The sequence below is a fragment of the Solanum verrucosum genome, unplaced genomic scaffold (assembly GCF_900185275.1).
Source record: "Solanum verrucosum unplaced genomic scaffold, falcon-dt-bn FXZP01000253.1, whole genome shotgun sequence".
NCBI lineage: Eukaryota > Viridiplantae > Streptophyta > Magnoliopsida > Solanales > Solanaceae > Solanum > Solanum verrucosum.
In genome coordinates this window covers 2,111,003-2,123,978 of record NW_026019984.1, presented here as the reverse complement: position 1 = coordinate 2,123,978, position 12,976 = coordinate 2,111,003, and the positions used below count along the sequence as shown (strand labels likewise).

Sequence of the window (12,976 nt, the reverse complement as noted above, 5' to 3'; positions counted from 1 at the left end):
ACAACAAGCCTGGCCTATATTGCTAGCTCATGTGATGAATAGTTTAAACTTTGTCACTGATGGATCAAAAAAGAAGATGCCTCACTGGTCTCATTCTCTGATGGACTGATGGATCAAAAAAGAAGATGCCTCACTGGTCTCATTCTCTGATGGACTTCAAAAAAATAGTCCAACCTTGAGTTGGGCTAGCTAAGCTAAACTAGGCTGGCCTAACCCATACTATTAGTTCATGCATAGTTTTAACTTTCTAATTGGTGGATCAAACAAGAAAAACATATTAATCATAAGAACACATGGACTAAGAAAAAAAAAGATATAGAACATAACACTTGATCAACATAGCATATACTGTAGGCTGTAGCACTTAGTTGCAATATATACACTAAATTGTGCCCAACCATCTTAACCAGGATCAAGAACCAAACATCCACAACTACAAAAACAAACTTCATAATGATTTACTTAACATTTAACAAACACAAGTTCCCACATCCTATGCCCCAAAAAGTACTACAAAATCCCATAACGAAGTCTTGATTAGAGAAAAGGCAAAATGTCCATGTACAGCCTTTCTCTGGTCTTCCTTCACTTTCTTCCCATAATGTTGGTTATCCCTCGGACTGCTGCTCAATCTCGAGCTCAGCTGCTTCATACTCTACGTCTTGCTCCTCGTATTTCACCGCCACCAAGAACCTTATGCTTACCTATGCGATAAAACGAAAGATCATATATATTTAACTTTCAAACTTCAATTTAAACCATCCTCTTTTCTTATTATAAGTACCTGTTGTGGATCATATACAGCATATTCATTGTACTCGAGAGGGCTTTCCTTGTGCTCTGATGGAATCAACTTGCCACAAGGGACTTTAATGTCGTCCTTCCACACGAAATGCTCCGACTCGTCTGTTTTCTTCTTGCCAAGCCCTTTAGCTCCAATCCCCTTCTCCTCCAGAGATATAGTGTCCTGCATTTAGTACAAAATTTGATGTTAACACCTCTTTTTTAATCCTCTTATCAGCCCCCGCCATACTTGCAGCTCTATAGCACTCTAACTTGCTCCAGCCCTGAGTCCATCCTCGGAGAGAAGAAACAGTTGGCAAGTTTGGGCTAAGCTACCGCAACCCAACTTGCTCCAGCCCCTAGTCAATCCGGAGTCCTAATAAGTAGGCTAGCAAGTTTAGGGACCCAGCATGTGAGCAAGTTACTTTGGCACATATGAGTAGCTGTCACGAATCGTAAGTTCAAGCCAAAAGAGAGATACGGAGATGAGAAAAGAGTTGGCTAAGAACCTAAGACCAGACAAAGGAGACACGGAGACGAGAAGAAGGCTTTGCCAAGAGCCTAAGACACGAGATGATAGGGGCGGCAGCCGACTATTGGTACTTACTGCCACTTACTGCCTACTCGACTAGTTTGAGACAAGAAAAGAGATGGCCAAGTGCCTAAGACACTGGATGATAGTGACGGCCAGCCTCGACTATCGGTGTCCAATACTAAGTAAGAAACTTCAGCAACAGAAAAATCTAAAATCAATTAACATCATTTTCTATAGTACCTCAGGTGGACTAGAGAACTCTTGGATTTCTTCTCCTAGTGCGGCAACAGCCAAAACCAAGAAACCTTCTGGCCTATCTACAGCTGTGAATCCATATCTGGTTGCTTCTGCTGCAGCGTCCGAACAAACGATAGCTCTTCCAAACTGCAAAGAAACAAAATATAAACCCCAAAAGAGGTATTCTCTTACCCGAAAAGAAAGACAGCACAGAAAATAACACTGACGCCATTTCTACAAAAACAAATTTTATATGCCTGCACATACCATGTATCCTGGTACAGGAAGTGAACAAGTTGAAGGCAAGAACCCCATCTGCAAGTGCCTCAATAGATTTGAACTCCTAGTCCCTGTTAGTAAAGAGCAAGTAATGCACGTACTGTTATTATTATCGAATCTTGATCTAAGAGTTACTTACCACACCATAGCAGAACCTTGTTTGGCAATTTCTTGATGTCATCAAGAGAGGGGCATGCACTTGCTTCAACGGCAAAGATATTCTCAACCGATACACCATAGCTCTGAAGAAAATATATAACCTCACCTCAGATCAAAGCTTCACATATCTCATCATAAATCAATATCCAAAATGAACTTGACTTGTGGAGACTGAGTGAAATTATCTTACGACATCACCGATTCTCACTGGATCATAAGTTTTGTCCAGGTACTTCACTATCATTTTGTAATCATCTTCCTCTTTCTCAAGGGGTGAAATAGAACAGTTTAGCTTCACATAACGCTCAAAAAGAGGATCATCCAACGTTGAGCCTGACATATCTCCTATAAGACGGGAGGCGGTATTGATATCTCGAATAGCCTCATAAGAAGAAGCACCCTAAATTTTCACAATACGAGAAACACATCAATATATTATCATCTGACAAGTCTATAAGAGAGGAACTCAAACCCGCAAACGAAAAATGAACTGTTCACTGATATGCAATTTACTTGGTCTGCCAGTTCTTCATAGTCTTTAAAGGGAAAGGGCCTTGTAGTCGGTATGAGAGTGAACCATCTCTGGGTGAAATCAGCCCAAAAGGCATCTGCTTTGTTCCCCGTCACCGTTGAAGATTTCAGTTTCTCCACAAATTCTTTGAGGGTTTCCTCACCTGTGTGGTTACAAAGTTACTTAAAATGTTAATAGCAATCGCCAACGGAGAATGCACAAAAACGAGAAAGACTAACATCTTCTCAAATGAAGATCAGTAACCATCCCGATAGGAATCTCAGGTGAATCATATCCCATCTCCACTAGAGCATACCTTCATCCAACAGATAACAGTAAGCGTACACATGTAAACAAACAACAAAAGAGTAATCTTAAAGGACATTACCGGTAAATCTCCTGGCTACAGAGGACTTTCATTAAATTTGCTACCTTCGGATCAAGCTTACTATGTGCAGCAGCAACCCCGAGTTGCCTAAGGCCTAGTCCACCATACCTTACTTCAACGCCATCATCCTACAATTCACCACATCGTTATCTTTAAACTGAATTAACACCAAATATACTTGATTCCTGGAAGTTAAAGAGAGCACATACTATATCAATAGGGAAGAACTTCATATTTTTCTTATGAATCTTCTTCTCTCTTTCCCAGAGTTCGAACTGACCTGCCGTCAGTTCTTCAAAGAGCTTTGCGAATTCTCTAATAGCATCGTTCACATTTTCCCATTCCTCCAGCTTGTCATCTGCTCTGGGGCTGTCACCAATTTTTCCCTTTCTGTAATAAAGGTACAAGCGGTTCTCTCGTGCCACAATAAGTTGCATAATGCAGAAGCTACACCATTTTAAACATTTCTATTAGTTACTACCTTGAAATTATAAAAGAAAATATTAGTTCTTGATCCGTACTCGTTCAGGTTCCTCCCTTGATCACAAACAGTGAGAGCACAATTGTACAATATGCCATCTTTCTCTAATATTTTTCCACCTTCATTCTGCAGCTTACTGTCGATATGCACACCTCTCTTTCCAAACACTTTTAGCTACAACCATGTCAAACCAATTTTGGCAAATGAGTACAGTTTCTATCTAAAAAATCGAAAAAGAAAACCAATCACTATTGAACTCAAAAGCTTTCAATAGTACCTCAGCTGTTAAGGTTTCAAGTGCTACGACACTGGAATCTTGCTGATCTAGTGCAAGACCTTTCCCTTCTACCGCAATATCACTTGCAATATCGTATGCATCTAACGTTTCAGCTTGGTTTTCCTTGATGCTATCGGTCAGCCAAGCCTCCCTCACTACTGGGATACCCCTCTCCCTGAGGAACGTACAGCACCTAGCTGTAAGATATCATCGCCAACACTAATCGAATTCATGCAAAAAATTCTTTACAAGTACATACACTGCTTCAGCTACTTTAGACGAGCCACCGCGATCTCGCTCTGAGGGAGAAACCACAAGGCACGTTGCCCCTGCCATAACGAAGCCATTTTAGTTTTTAAGGTTACGATTGAAGGCATTGCATCAAATTAACATAAGATTTGGATCATTACCAATAACAGAATTAGCCACTTTCCCTCCATATTTCTCGATCTTTTTCTTCCAATATTGCTATAGAGAAGAAGTCTTCATGTCATACCAAAACAATGATCCAACGCACTTTAATAACATAAATATATGGAAAAAATGTATATACATACATGGGTTCGAGAAAGACGGCCTGAAAGAGCAATCATCATTCCTACAAATGGTTTATCTGCTACAGCTATTTCCCGCTTGGGGCGACTTTTCGGGTCTCTATGTTTCTCAATCAGCTATCATATTAACATGAACAAACAGTCGATTTAGATCGTCGTACCTGTATTATACAGCTAGTTATGAATGTAAAGAAGTGTTTGGCACATTACATCGTAGACGGGAGTTTTTCCAATAGATTCAGGGATATTTATAGGCTCTTCTCTTCTTGGTGGAGACCTAGTGCTGTAAACACAACTGGACCACTCACTATATGCTCCCTGGCAATGATAGCCGTCGCCAGAAAACTCCAACGTGCCACCACAAACTGGACAATCGCCGACAGGACCATAGAATAGTATGTCTTGGCTAACAAGCATAGTTCAGTAAGTTCACTTCATATAACATTCTCTAATAAGCATAGTTCAGTAACAAAACATATCATAAACTGAACTGTTGCAACACTTAAAATCTTTTTATAAGAACGTGTAAATCGAAATCCTATTAATAGGTATCCAAAAATATAAATTTGTATCCAATTCGAACTCGTCATGATTTGACGACGTGAAAATCATTTATGTGACTACAGATATCTCAAACAAAATGAAAGTTCAAAGCTAAATTATTTCCGAGTAAGGAAGTCTGACTTCCTAGAACAAACTAAAAAGGAAAGCGTATGACATAAATTTAGCTTACGACCAAACATTTGTGTCTATATAGTAAGTATCTCGACAGATCAAAATGAAAAATTCAAAGTTGAATAGTTTCTAAGTCAACTTTTTTAGAACAGATCCTAAAATTGAAAACACACTAGTTAGAGAAAGTAACAACGTACGAAGCTAAAACTATGTTAATAGTGTAAAAGATTCAACCAAAATTATGGTAACTAGCCTGCCAAGCGCAAAATCTTACACACCAAGAGTGCGTAACTTAAACAAACAAACAATAACAACATACCCCGTGAAATCCCACAATCCCACGGGTGAAGTCCGAGGTCGAAAGAGGATAGAGTTAAACTAAACTACACAACATATGAAGTAAAATCTCATAGATGGGATTTGAAGTGGATAGAGTGTACACAGACCTTAAAGTTGGCTATTACATCATGATATAATGTCTATCAGTAGCATTCTATCTCTATTCCCGCTTCCCGACTTAACGAACCTTACCCCTACCTCATGGAGGTAGAGAGGCTGTTTCCGAAAGTCTCTCAACTCAAACACTTAAAAACACTACAAAAGAAGCATAACAATTACGAAAGATAAATGTGACAAACCATCTAGGTACAACAGCCTCATCAGCTATTGAAGCATCCCGGGCATTGGCTTCGAGAATTTCGCGCATTTGTTTGATGGAGAGATGTTCTCTTGTCTCTCTACAAAACTTCTCAAATTCAGCTGCCACATCCGCAACACTCGATCGCCCATTAACCTTATCATTATCCTCGCCTTCATTGGCGATTTTCGACTTCTTTGGCGCTGCCTCAGCCTTGTGCTTTCTTGTAGTAACTTTCTTCTCCTCATCACTTGCATGAGAGTGAGACCTTTTCTCATGAACCTTCACAAAAAAAAATAACAATACCATATTTAGTCCGTTTCAATTTGTTTGTCTTAACAAAAAACAATAACCATAACTAGTTTGTTTCAATTTGTTTGTCTTGACAAAAAGAAACAATAACCATATTTAGTCCGTTTCAATTTGTTTGTCTTAACCAAAAAACAATAACCATAATTAGTGTGTTTCAATTTGTTTGTCTTAACAAAAACACAACAACCATATTTAGTCTGTTTCAATTTGTTTGTCTTAACAAAAAAACAATAACCGAATTTAGTCTGTTTCAATTTGTTTTTCTTAACGAAAATCAATAACCATATTTAGTCCGTTTTCAATTTATTTGTCTTAACAAAAAAACAATAACCATAGTTAGTTCATTTCAATTTGTTTGTCTTAACAAAAAGAATAACCATAACTAGTCTGTTTCAATTTGTTTGTCTAGACAAAAAAAAACAATAACCATATTTAGTCCGTTTCAATTTGTTTGTCATAACAAAAAACAATAATCATAATTAGTATGTTTCAATTTGTTTGTCTTAACAAAAAACAACCACCATATTTAATTTGTTTCAATTTGTTTGTCTTAACAGAAAACAATATTCATATTTTGTCTTGTCTCAATTTATTTGTCTTAACAAGAAACAATAATCATAATTAGTCTGTTTCAATTTGTTTGTCTTAACAAAAAACAACCACCATTACATATTTAGTCTGTTTCGATTTGTCTGTCTAAACAAAAATCAAATAATCATATTTAGTTCGTTTCAATTTATTTGTCTTATTATCGTTTTTTTTTAAATGTGCCTGTTTCAACTATCATGTCACACCTTTTTCAGTATGGTAGGTACTTATCTTATTTTCAAAATTAGATATCTTGCAACATTTATCTAGGCTTTCAAAAGAATTTAGTAGGATCATTTTGTTGGTGTATAGAACTTAAACTCGATCTTAAGCTTATCTTTAGTGAAAGACTTCCTATATTACCTCAAGATACAAAAATTGAGGTAAGTGTACCACATCCAGTCAAATTAAGACACATAAAATGAAATTATAAGCACATGATGTCATCATTTCTAAGAGATTTCTTCCTATATTTGGTTGGTGGTAGTAGTGGTCAATAATAGTTACTCGCTCTGTTTTAATTTGTTTGAATTAAAATTAAACTTATTTTTCCTGTCTTATCAGTTAAAAGTCATAAGTTGAAAACACAAACTATTAACTTTTTGAGTTTTTGGTACTCTTACGGCCTTAAAAAAGTGTTTAAAAACACTTTCACAGTTATCCAAAAACTCTCAAAACTAAAAATAGTTCAAAAGTAAAAAACACTGAAAATAAGTCTTTTTTTTTGTTTTTTTTCTTGGATAAGACACAAGTACTCCTAAACTATATGATCAAAATCCAAAGATACACCTTTAATAAACAAAGATCCTAGTATTCGAATTTATTTTTTTGTAATTTTGTACACCTTGATTTACGTGGCACTTCTGTGGAATGTTTGGACGCCACGTAAGCTAAAAAGAGATACAAAATTACAAAATAAAATAAAATTGGGTAATAGAACCTTAACTTAGTTGAGGGGTGTGTCAGGAATTTCGATCATAGTCTAGTACTTGTGCCTTAATCAATTTTTTAAACAATAAAATTAATTTCAAACTTTCCAAATAGTATAGTTAAGAACAAAAATTAGAGATATTTAATATATTTAAAATATTTTCAGTTTTAATTTGTCACAAGACTCAAAAATCTTCCCAGTCAAATCAAAATAAGTCAAGATATATAAATTAATTAAAACAAAGGGAGAAACTATTTTCACTAAGTAAAAACTAGGCATGCATATAATACACAAAAAATATACATTTTAGAGATGTTTTGTTAACATATTGAAAAATTAAATTAAATTATAAAAGTTATAAAGAACTAGAACAAACCTTCATTTTCAAGATTTTGTCACTTGTCTCTACTTTTGAAAAATTCTTCAAATTATCAAAGAAACCAAACCTTGCAAAAGACATAAAGAAAACAAAAAATATAAGAGAATTTGCCTCTTTTTATTTACATTTACATACAGGCACGTACGTGTAATTTATTGTGGGTATCAAAGTTTATCTGTCTCACAATGGAGCTAACAGGTGTACTAGTACAACCTCCTTGCTTGACACATGTCTTCACCTCCACTCGTTCAATTTATTTGTCTGATTTTAACTTTATTTAAAATATTTAAGAAAGTCTAAAAGATAATTCTATGGTCTTAAACTAAAGATATGTAAAGTATACTAAATATTATTGTTCCAAATATGATATATATGTGAAAAGTTAGAACTAAAAAAAAAAAACGTTCTTTTTTTTAAACAAACTAAAAAGATGTGAGATAACTAATTAAAATTATATAAAAAAAAAGTTTTAAAGTTTTTAATTTTTTTATAAGATACATGTGAAGTTATCATCTCTTACCAATAATATATATTTAATTATTTTTTCCGCCAAAATTAAAATATATAGAAAGATTATCTGATATTTTTATTTCTGCTGGAACAAAATAGTTTCTTACTTCTTTTATTTTAATTGTTCTGACCTACAAATTTGAAGAAATATTGCAATTATAGGTACTGTGGTCTACTTCATTCCATATAATTTTGTATGAAATTTGAAATTCATAATTGAAAAAAATTTATAAATATTTATATGTATATAAATTATATTCTGAAAAAATTGAATAAGAATTATGATAAAATAATAATTTTATTTTATTTTTAAAATATAAATCTTGAATATGAATTATGGAGTTAGGTTTATTATGATGGAATCTCGAATTTAATGAGGTTCCATCTTAATATAAAAATCAAATATCGAATTAAAAACTTCCAAAATGAGAAAGCGGAGAATTTTAATGCTTAGTTTCTTTTTTCTAGATACCAAAATTATCATTACTAAGCTAAGGTAATCTTATAAATATATACTCAGTTTTCACTTATTTAAACTCTTATGGCTTAACTTTTATTTATAACCAATATTAATTACTTTCAACAACACTTACAAATTAATTTCATTTAAATTTATTTGACACACATTACCTCTCAAATCTCAATATTTACTATATTTCTATCAATTTTTTTCATTCTTAATCAGAATTGAATTTTATTTAAAGTTAAAATAAAAAATTTCTGACATGAATAAAAATGAATTGAGTCTTAAAATAAATATCAAATATAATTATTTTTAAAATAAATAAATAAATAAAAACATGTTATAGGATTACGTATAGAGAATTTTGGCACTTGATAATATTTTAAGTCACTATGTCATACTCCAAGTTTTGAGGTATTATGTCATTCATGGTCTCTTCCGATTTCTTGTGGACTTCTTTCTTTAATAATTTTTATTTCCCTTTGTTAAATTCTTCTTATCTTTTGTTTACTTGCTTTTGGTCATCCTCTTTCTTTTAGCTCTGTCACTATACAAACATCTGCACAATTATTTTTAGAAAAGAAATAAAATTAATCTTAATAGAAATTTGAAATTACGGAGATCACTAATTATACTTAGTATACTCATTCTATCTAAGAAGGTAGGGAGAAAGGAACATGGTCTTTAAGTATTCATTTACACTTAATGAGATAATTTACTATCATACAAATATATAAAAATAATGTAGTTTAAATAAATTTAAATTTATTTAATTGACACAATTTAAAAAAGAAATTCAGATCTTACACTAAAATCAACTCTACAAACTTAAAATTTAATTTTCAGACTGCAGAACTATTCCAGTCTTCTTTGCGATCAAGTTTTTGTGTACTCATTATTCAAATATTCAATATTTATTCTAATTTTGTCTTTATAAAAAAGTGACACTTGAAAAGAAGTTTGAGCCATCTTGATATACTCCTTTTTTAAAAAATAAATAAATAAATTATCATTATAAACTACATTTTACTCCTTTTTATATCTGTCTAGCTAAGTTTATATGTTATTCGTTTCATTTTACTTGATTCATGTTGATTTGATATTTTTTTAAAGAAAGTATTTATTAGAAGTTTAGTTTATTAAATTAATCTTATAACTATACTTTGAAAATTTACATTTGACTGATAATACTTTATGTAGTCATTTAATAATAAAGACAATAAGAGAAAATAAATTATAAATTTCTCTTGATTTTTAAATCAGACAAATACAATAAAATATTTATTTTTTTGTATAAAGCCAAATAATATGAAACGGATGGAGTAGTTACAGTAGTGGACGGGACATCTTTATGGGTTATGTAAATAAGTATAACGTTGTATCAAGCCTCATTTCCACGTCGGCCTCAGTATTACGTCGCTAAACTTTCCCTCCAAATGTTCTATTTTGGTCTGCTCAATCTAAATTCCTTAGACTCCAAGGTCTATCTCCAAACTTTCAGCCTAACATTAACTCCTCCGCGAGCCTCGCCAATATAATTATGTCATGCGCAAATAACATAAACCATGACACCTCTTCTTTGATATTCCATGTCAATTCATCCCTTACTAAGACAAATAAAAAAGGGTTAAGAGCTAATCTCTCATACAAATCCTTCATAACTGGTAGTTGCTCCAAATCTCCTCCCGCTTCCATTGTTTTTACTCAAGTCTTGACTCTATTTTACATGTCCTTAATCACCCTAGTGTATGCCACTTGGACGCCTATAGCCTCCAAGCATCTCCAAAAGACATTGTTTGAGACTTTTTCGTAAGTCTTTTCTAGGCCAATCAACGCTATGTGTAAGTCTTCCTTCCTTTTTTTGTACAGCTTCTCTAGTTTCCTTACTAATGAAGAATGACAAAAGTCCCGCATTAATTATTAATGTGGTGTGGACTCATTATAATGCTTAGACATTTTTTCTCTCTTTAAGCTAACTTTTGGTGTAAGTTAGGCCCAAAACCTAATTTTTTACATGGTATTAGACCATGACCCATCTCATCCAATATTAGGCGCGAGATGGTGTGTCGAAGACGGTAAAAAAAGTCTCACATTAATGATTAATGTGATGGATGAACTTCTTATAAGGTTTGGACAATCCTCCTCTCTTTGAGCTTGCTTTTGGGGTGTAAGTTAGACCCAAGACCTAATTTTACATGGTATCAAAACAGGATCCATCTCATTCTATATTGGACTTGAGGTGGAGTGTTGAAGAATATGACAAAAGTCCCACATGATAGTTAATGAGATGGTAGACTCTTTGGGGTCGTTTGGTAGGCCGTATTAAAAGAAATAGTCCATGTATTATGTATGGTATTATTAGTGCTATGTTTGGTAGGAATTTGAGCCTATGTATAACTAATCCATGGATTAGTTATACATCCTACATGGTATTATAGGATGTATTACTAATACCTTCCATTTGGAGGTATTACTAATACATAGGATATAATACCATGGGATAAGTCTATATAAAGACAAAAATATCCCTCAAATCATTTTAATTATGTTGTTCATTTTCTTGATTTTATGTTTTGTATTTGTACTAGTAAATTTATTTAAACAAATTAGCTTACAAATTATTTAGAGAGAGTTGTTTGTTACTAAATATATCCAATACAAATTTGAAATGTGAGTTATTTAAAAATTACTAATTAAAAGGCAAATATATCACTAATTATTTGTATTTTGAACAATTTAAAAAATTACATACACATTAAAACTAGAACTTGCAATTTTTATGTGTAAATGTAGATGATTTATTCAATTTTACCATTGTTGACAGTCTTTTTAATTTTAAAAGTAGATGGTTTATCTTTTTTAAATTGAAAATTGACATTTTGTGAGTGATCAATTTATTAAGATGAAAATGATTTATCCTCTAGTAATTCAAGTAGAAAATTGGAAACATGACAACAAAATTGTTCTTCTCATAACTAGTTAGAAGGTCATAAAAAAATATATTTTCCGGCAATTATCTATCTTGACCCAATTACATAATAATTCAAGGGTATAATTGGAAAGAAGATTTTTAAAGAGTTTTAATCCAAACACAAGACGAGGTTGGAAACAATGAACCAAATACTTGATAAAAATAAACCATGCATTTCTAATTCCTGCATTACTAATCCTTGCATTACTAATCTCTGCGTTATTCATTTTTGTACCAAACGACCCCTTTATTAATAAGGCTTGGATAATCCTGCTCTCTATGAGCTAACTTTTGTGATGTGAGTTAGTCTCAAAACTTAATTTTACACTACAAGATTAATAACTTATATAGTTATGAAAATTCCAAGTACCAAAAGCACAATTTTATTTTATTTTAAAAAAGAAATTCTTATCCAAACAATCACCGACAGTATAACATGATTTAGAGGATCATTAATCAGGAGTGGAGCCAAATAGAGGCAAGGGTATTCATCGTTGGAAACTTACACCATTTAGATATTGAATCCCAATGGATTTTTTCTTGTATTTTCTTCATATTTTTAAATTCCTTAATTAAAAAAATTCACTACCGATAATTGTCAAGGTAGCCAACAATAAAGTTCAACATCTCGATGAAAAAATCATCCCTTATTGAAATAAGAAATAACAATAAATCAAAATAACTCATAAAGGGTTGTAGCATGATGAATAAGATACATTCATGCTTAGTTAAATGTGTCGAATATGAAATAATTTAGGTAGATGTCATTTTCTACCTTAATAAATATTGCACGACATGAATTTAAATTAACGTACGTCCTATCATATGAAACAATTTAGGTAGATGTCACTTTCTAGCTTAATAAATGCTACTCGGTCCGTCCCATTTTATGTGGCACCATTTCTTTTTTGGTTAGTCCCAAAAAGAATGTCACATTTCCTTATATGGTAAGTATTTAAAGGTACAATTCTTCTTTTACCCTTGTTGGTCCCACTAATCTTAAAGATAGTACTCTAATACATTTATGAGGAGAGAGAAAAGTGAGTCTACTTTTTAATATGACTATTTTTTGAAGGGGCAATTTCGTAAACATTTCAAAATCCGTGCCCGATCAAATATTGTCACATAAAATGGGACGGAGGAAATACATGATATGAATTCAAATTAATGTACGTCCTAACATATGAAACAATTCAGGTACAACTTATTTTCTATCTTAACAAATATTACACGACATGAATTTAGATTAACGTGGGTCCTAACATAGATACCAAAACTCCCATGTGATAAAAAAAACCAAACAGAT

The 12,976-nt window shown here is 32.7% G+C and overlaps 1 protein-coding gene across 1 annotated transcript; it reads right to left on the bottom strand.

Annotated features, from left to right (window-relative positions):
• Window positions 1-608: 608 nt before the first annotated feature.
• LOC125818350 (protein ADP-ribosyltransferase PARP3-like) lies at window positions 609-7,745 on the bottom strand. The gene is made up of 18 exons (XM_049497876.1): window positions 7,724-7,745; window positions 5,518-5,798; window positions 4,415-4,610; window positions 4,208-4,321; window positions 4,061-4,118; window positions 3,910-3,979; window positions 3,651-3,825; window positions 3,414-3,547; window positions 3,102-3,339; window positions 2,893-3,020; window positions 2,744-2,820; window positions 2,507-2,667; window positions 2,184-2,393; window positions 1,974-2,076; window positions 1,823-1,905; window positions 1,559-1,702; window positions 785-967; window positions 609-704 (listed from the first exon to the last, which is right to left on the bottom strand). Exons 1-18 carry the CDS (start codon window positions 7,727-7,729, stop codon window positions 609-611), a joined length of 2,457 nt encoding a protein of 818 aa, XP_049353833.1. The 5' UTR covers window positions 7,730-7,745.
• Window positions 7,746-12,976: the final 5,231 nt, after the last annotated feature.

What these genes read in the sequence shown, in the direction of transcription:
- LOC125818350 (XM_049497876.1), bottom strand. An exon ending in TTGAAACCTTAACAGCTGAG is followed by an intron (nt 3,548 to 3,650) that starts GTACTATTGAAA and finishes ACATGGTTGTAG; the next exon opens with CTAAAAGTGTTTGGAAAGAG. An exon ending in TTCCTGTACCAGGATACATG is followed by an intron (nt 1,703 to 1,822) that starts GTATGTGCAGGC and finishes GTTTCTTTGCAG; the next exon opens with TTTGGAAGAGCTATCGTTTG.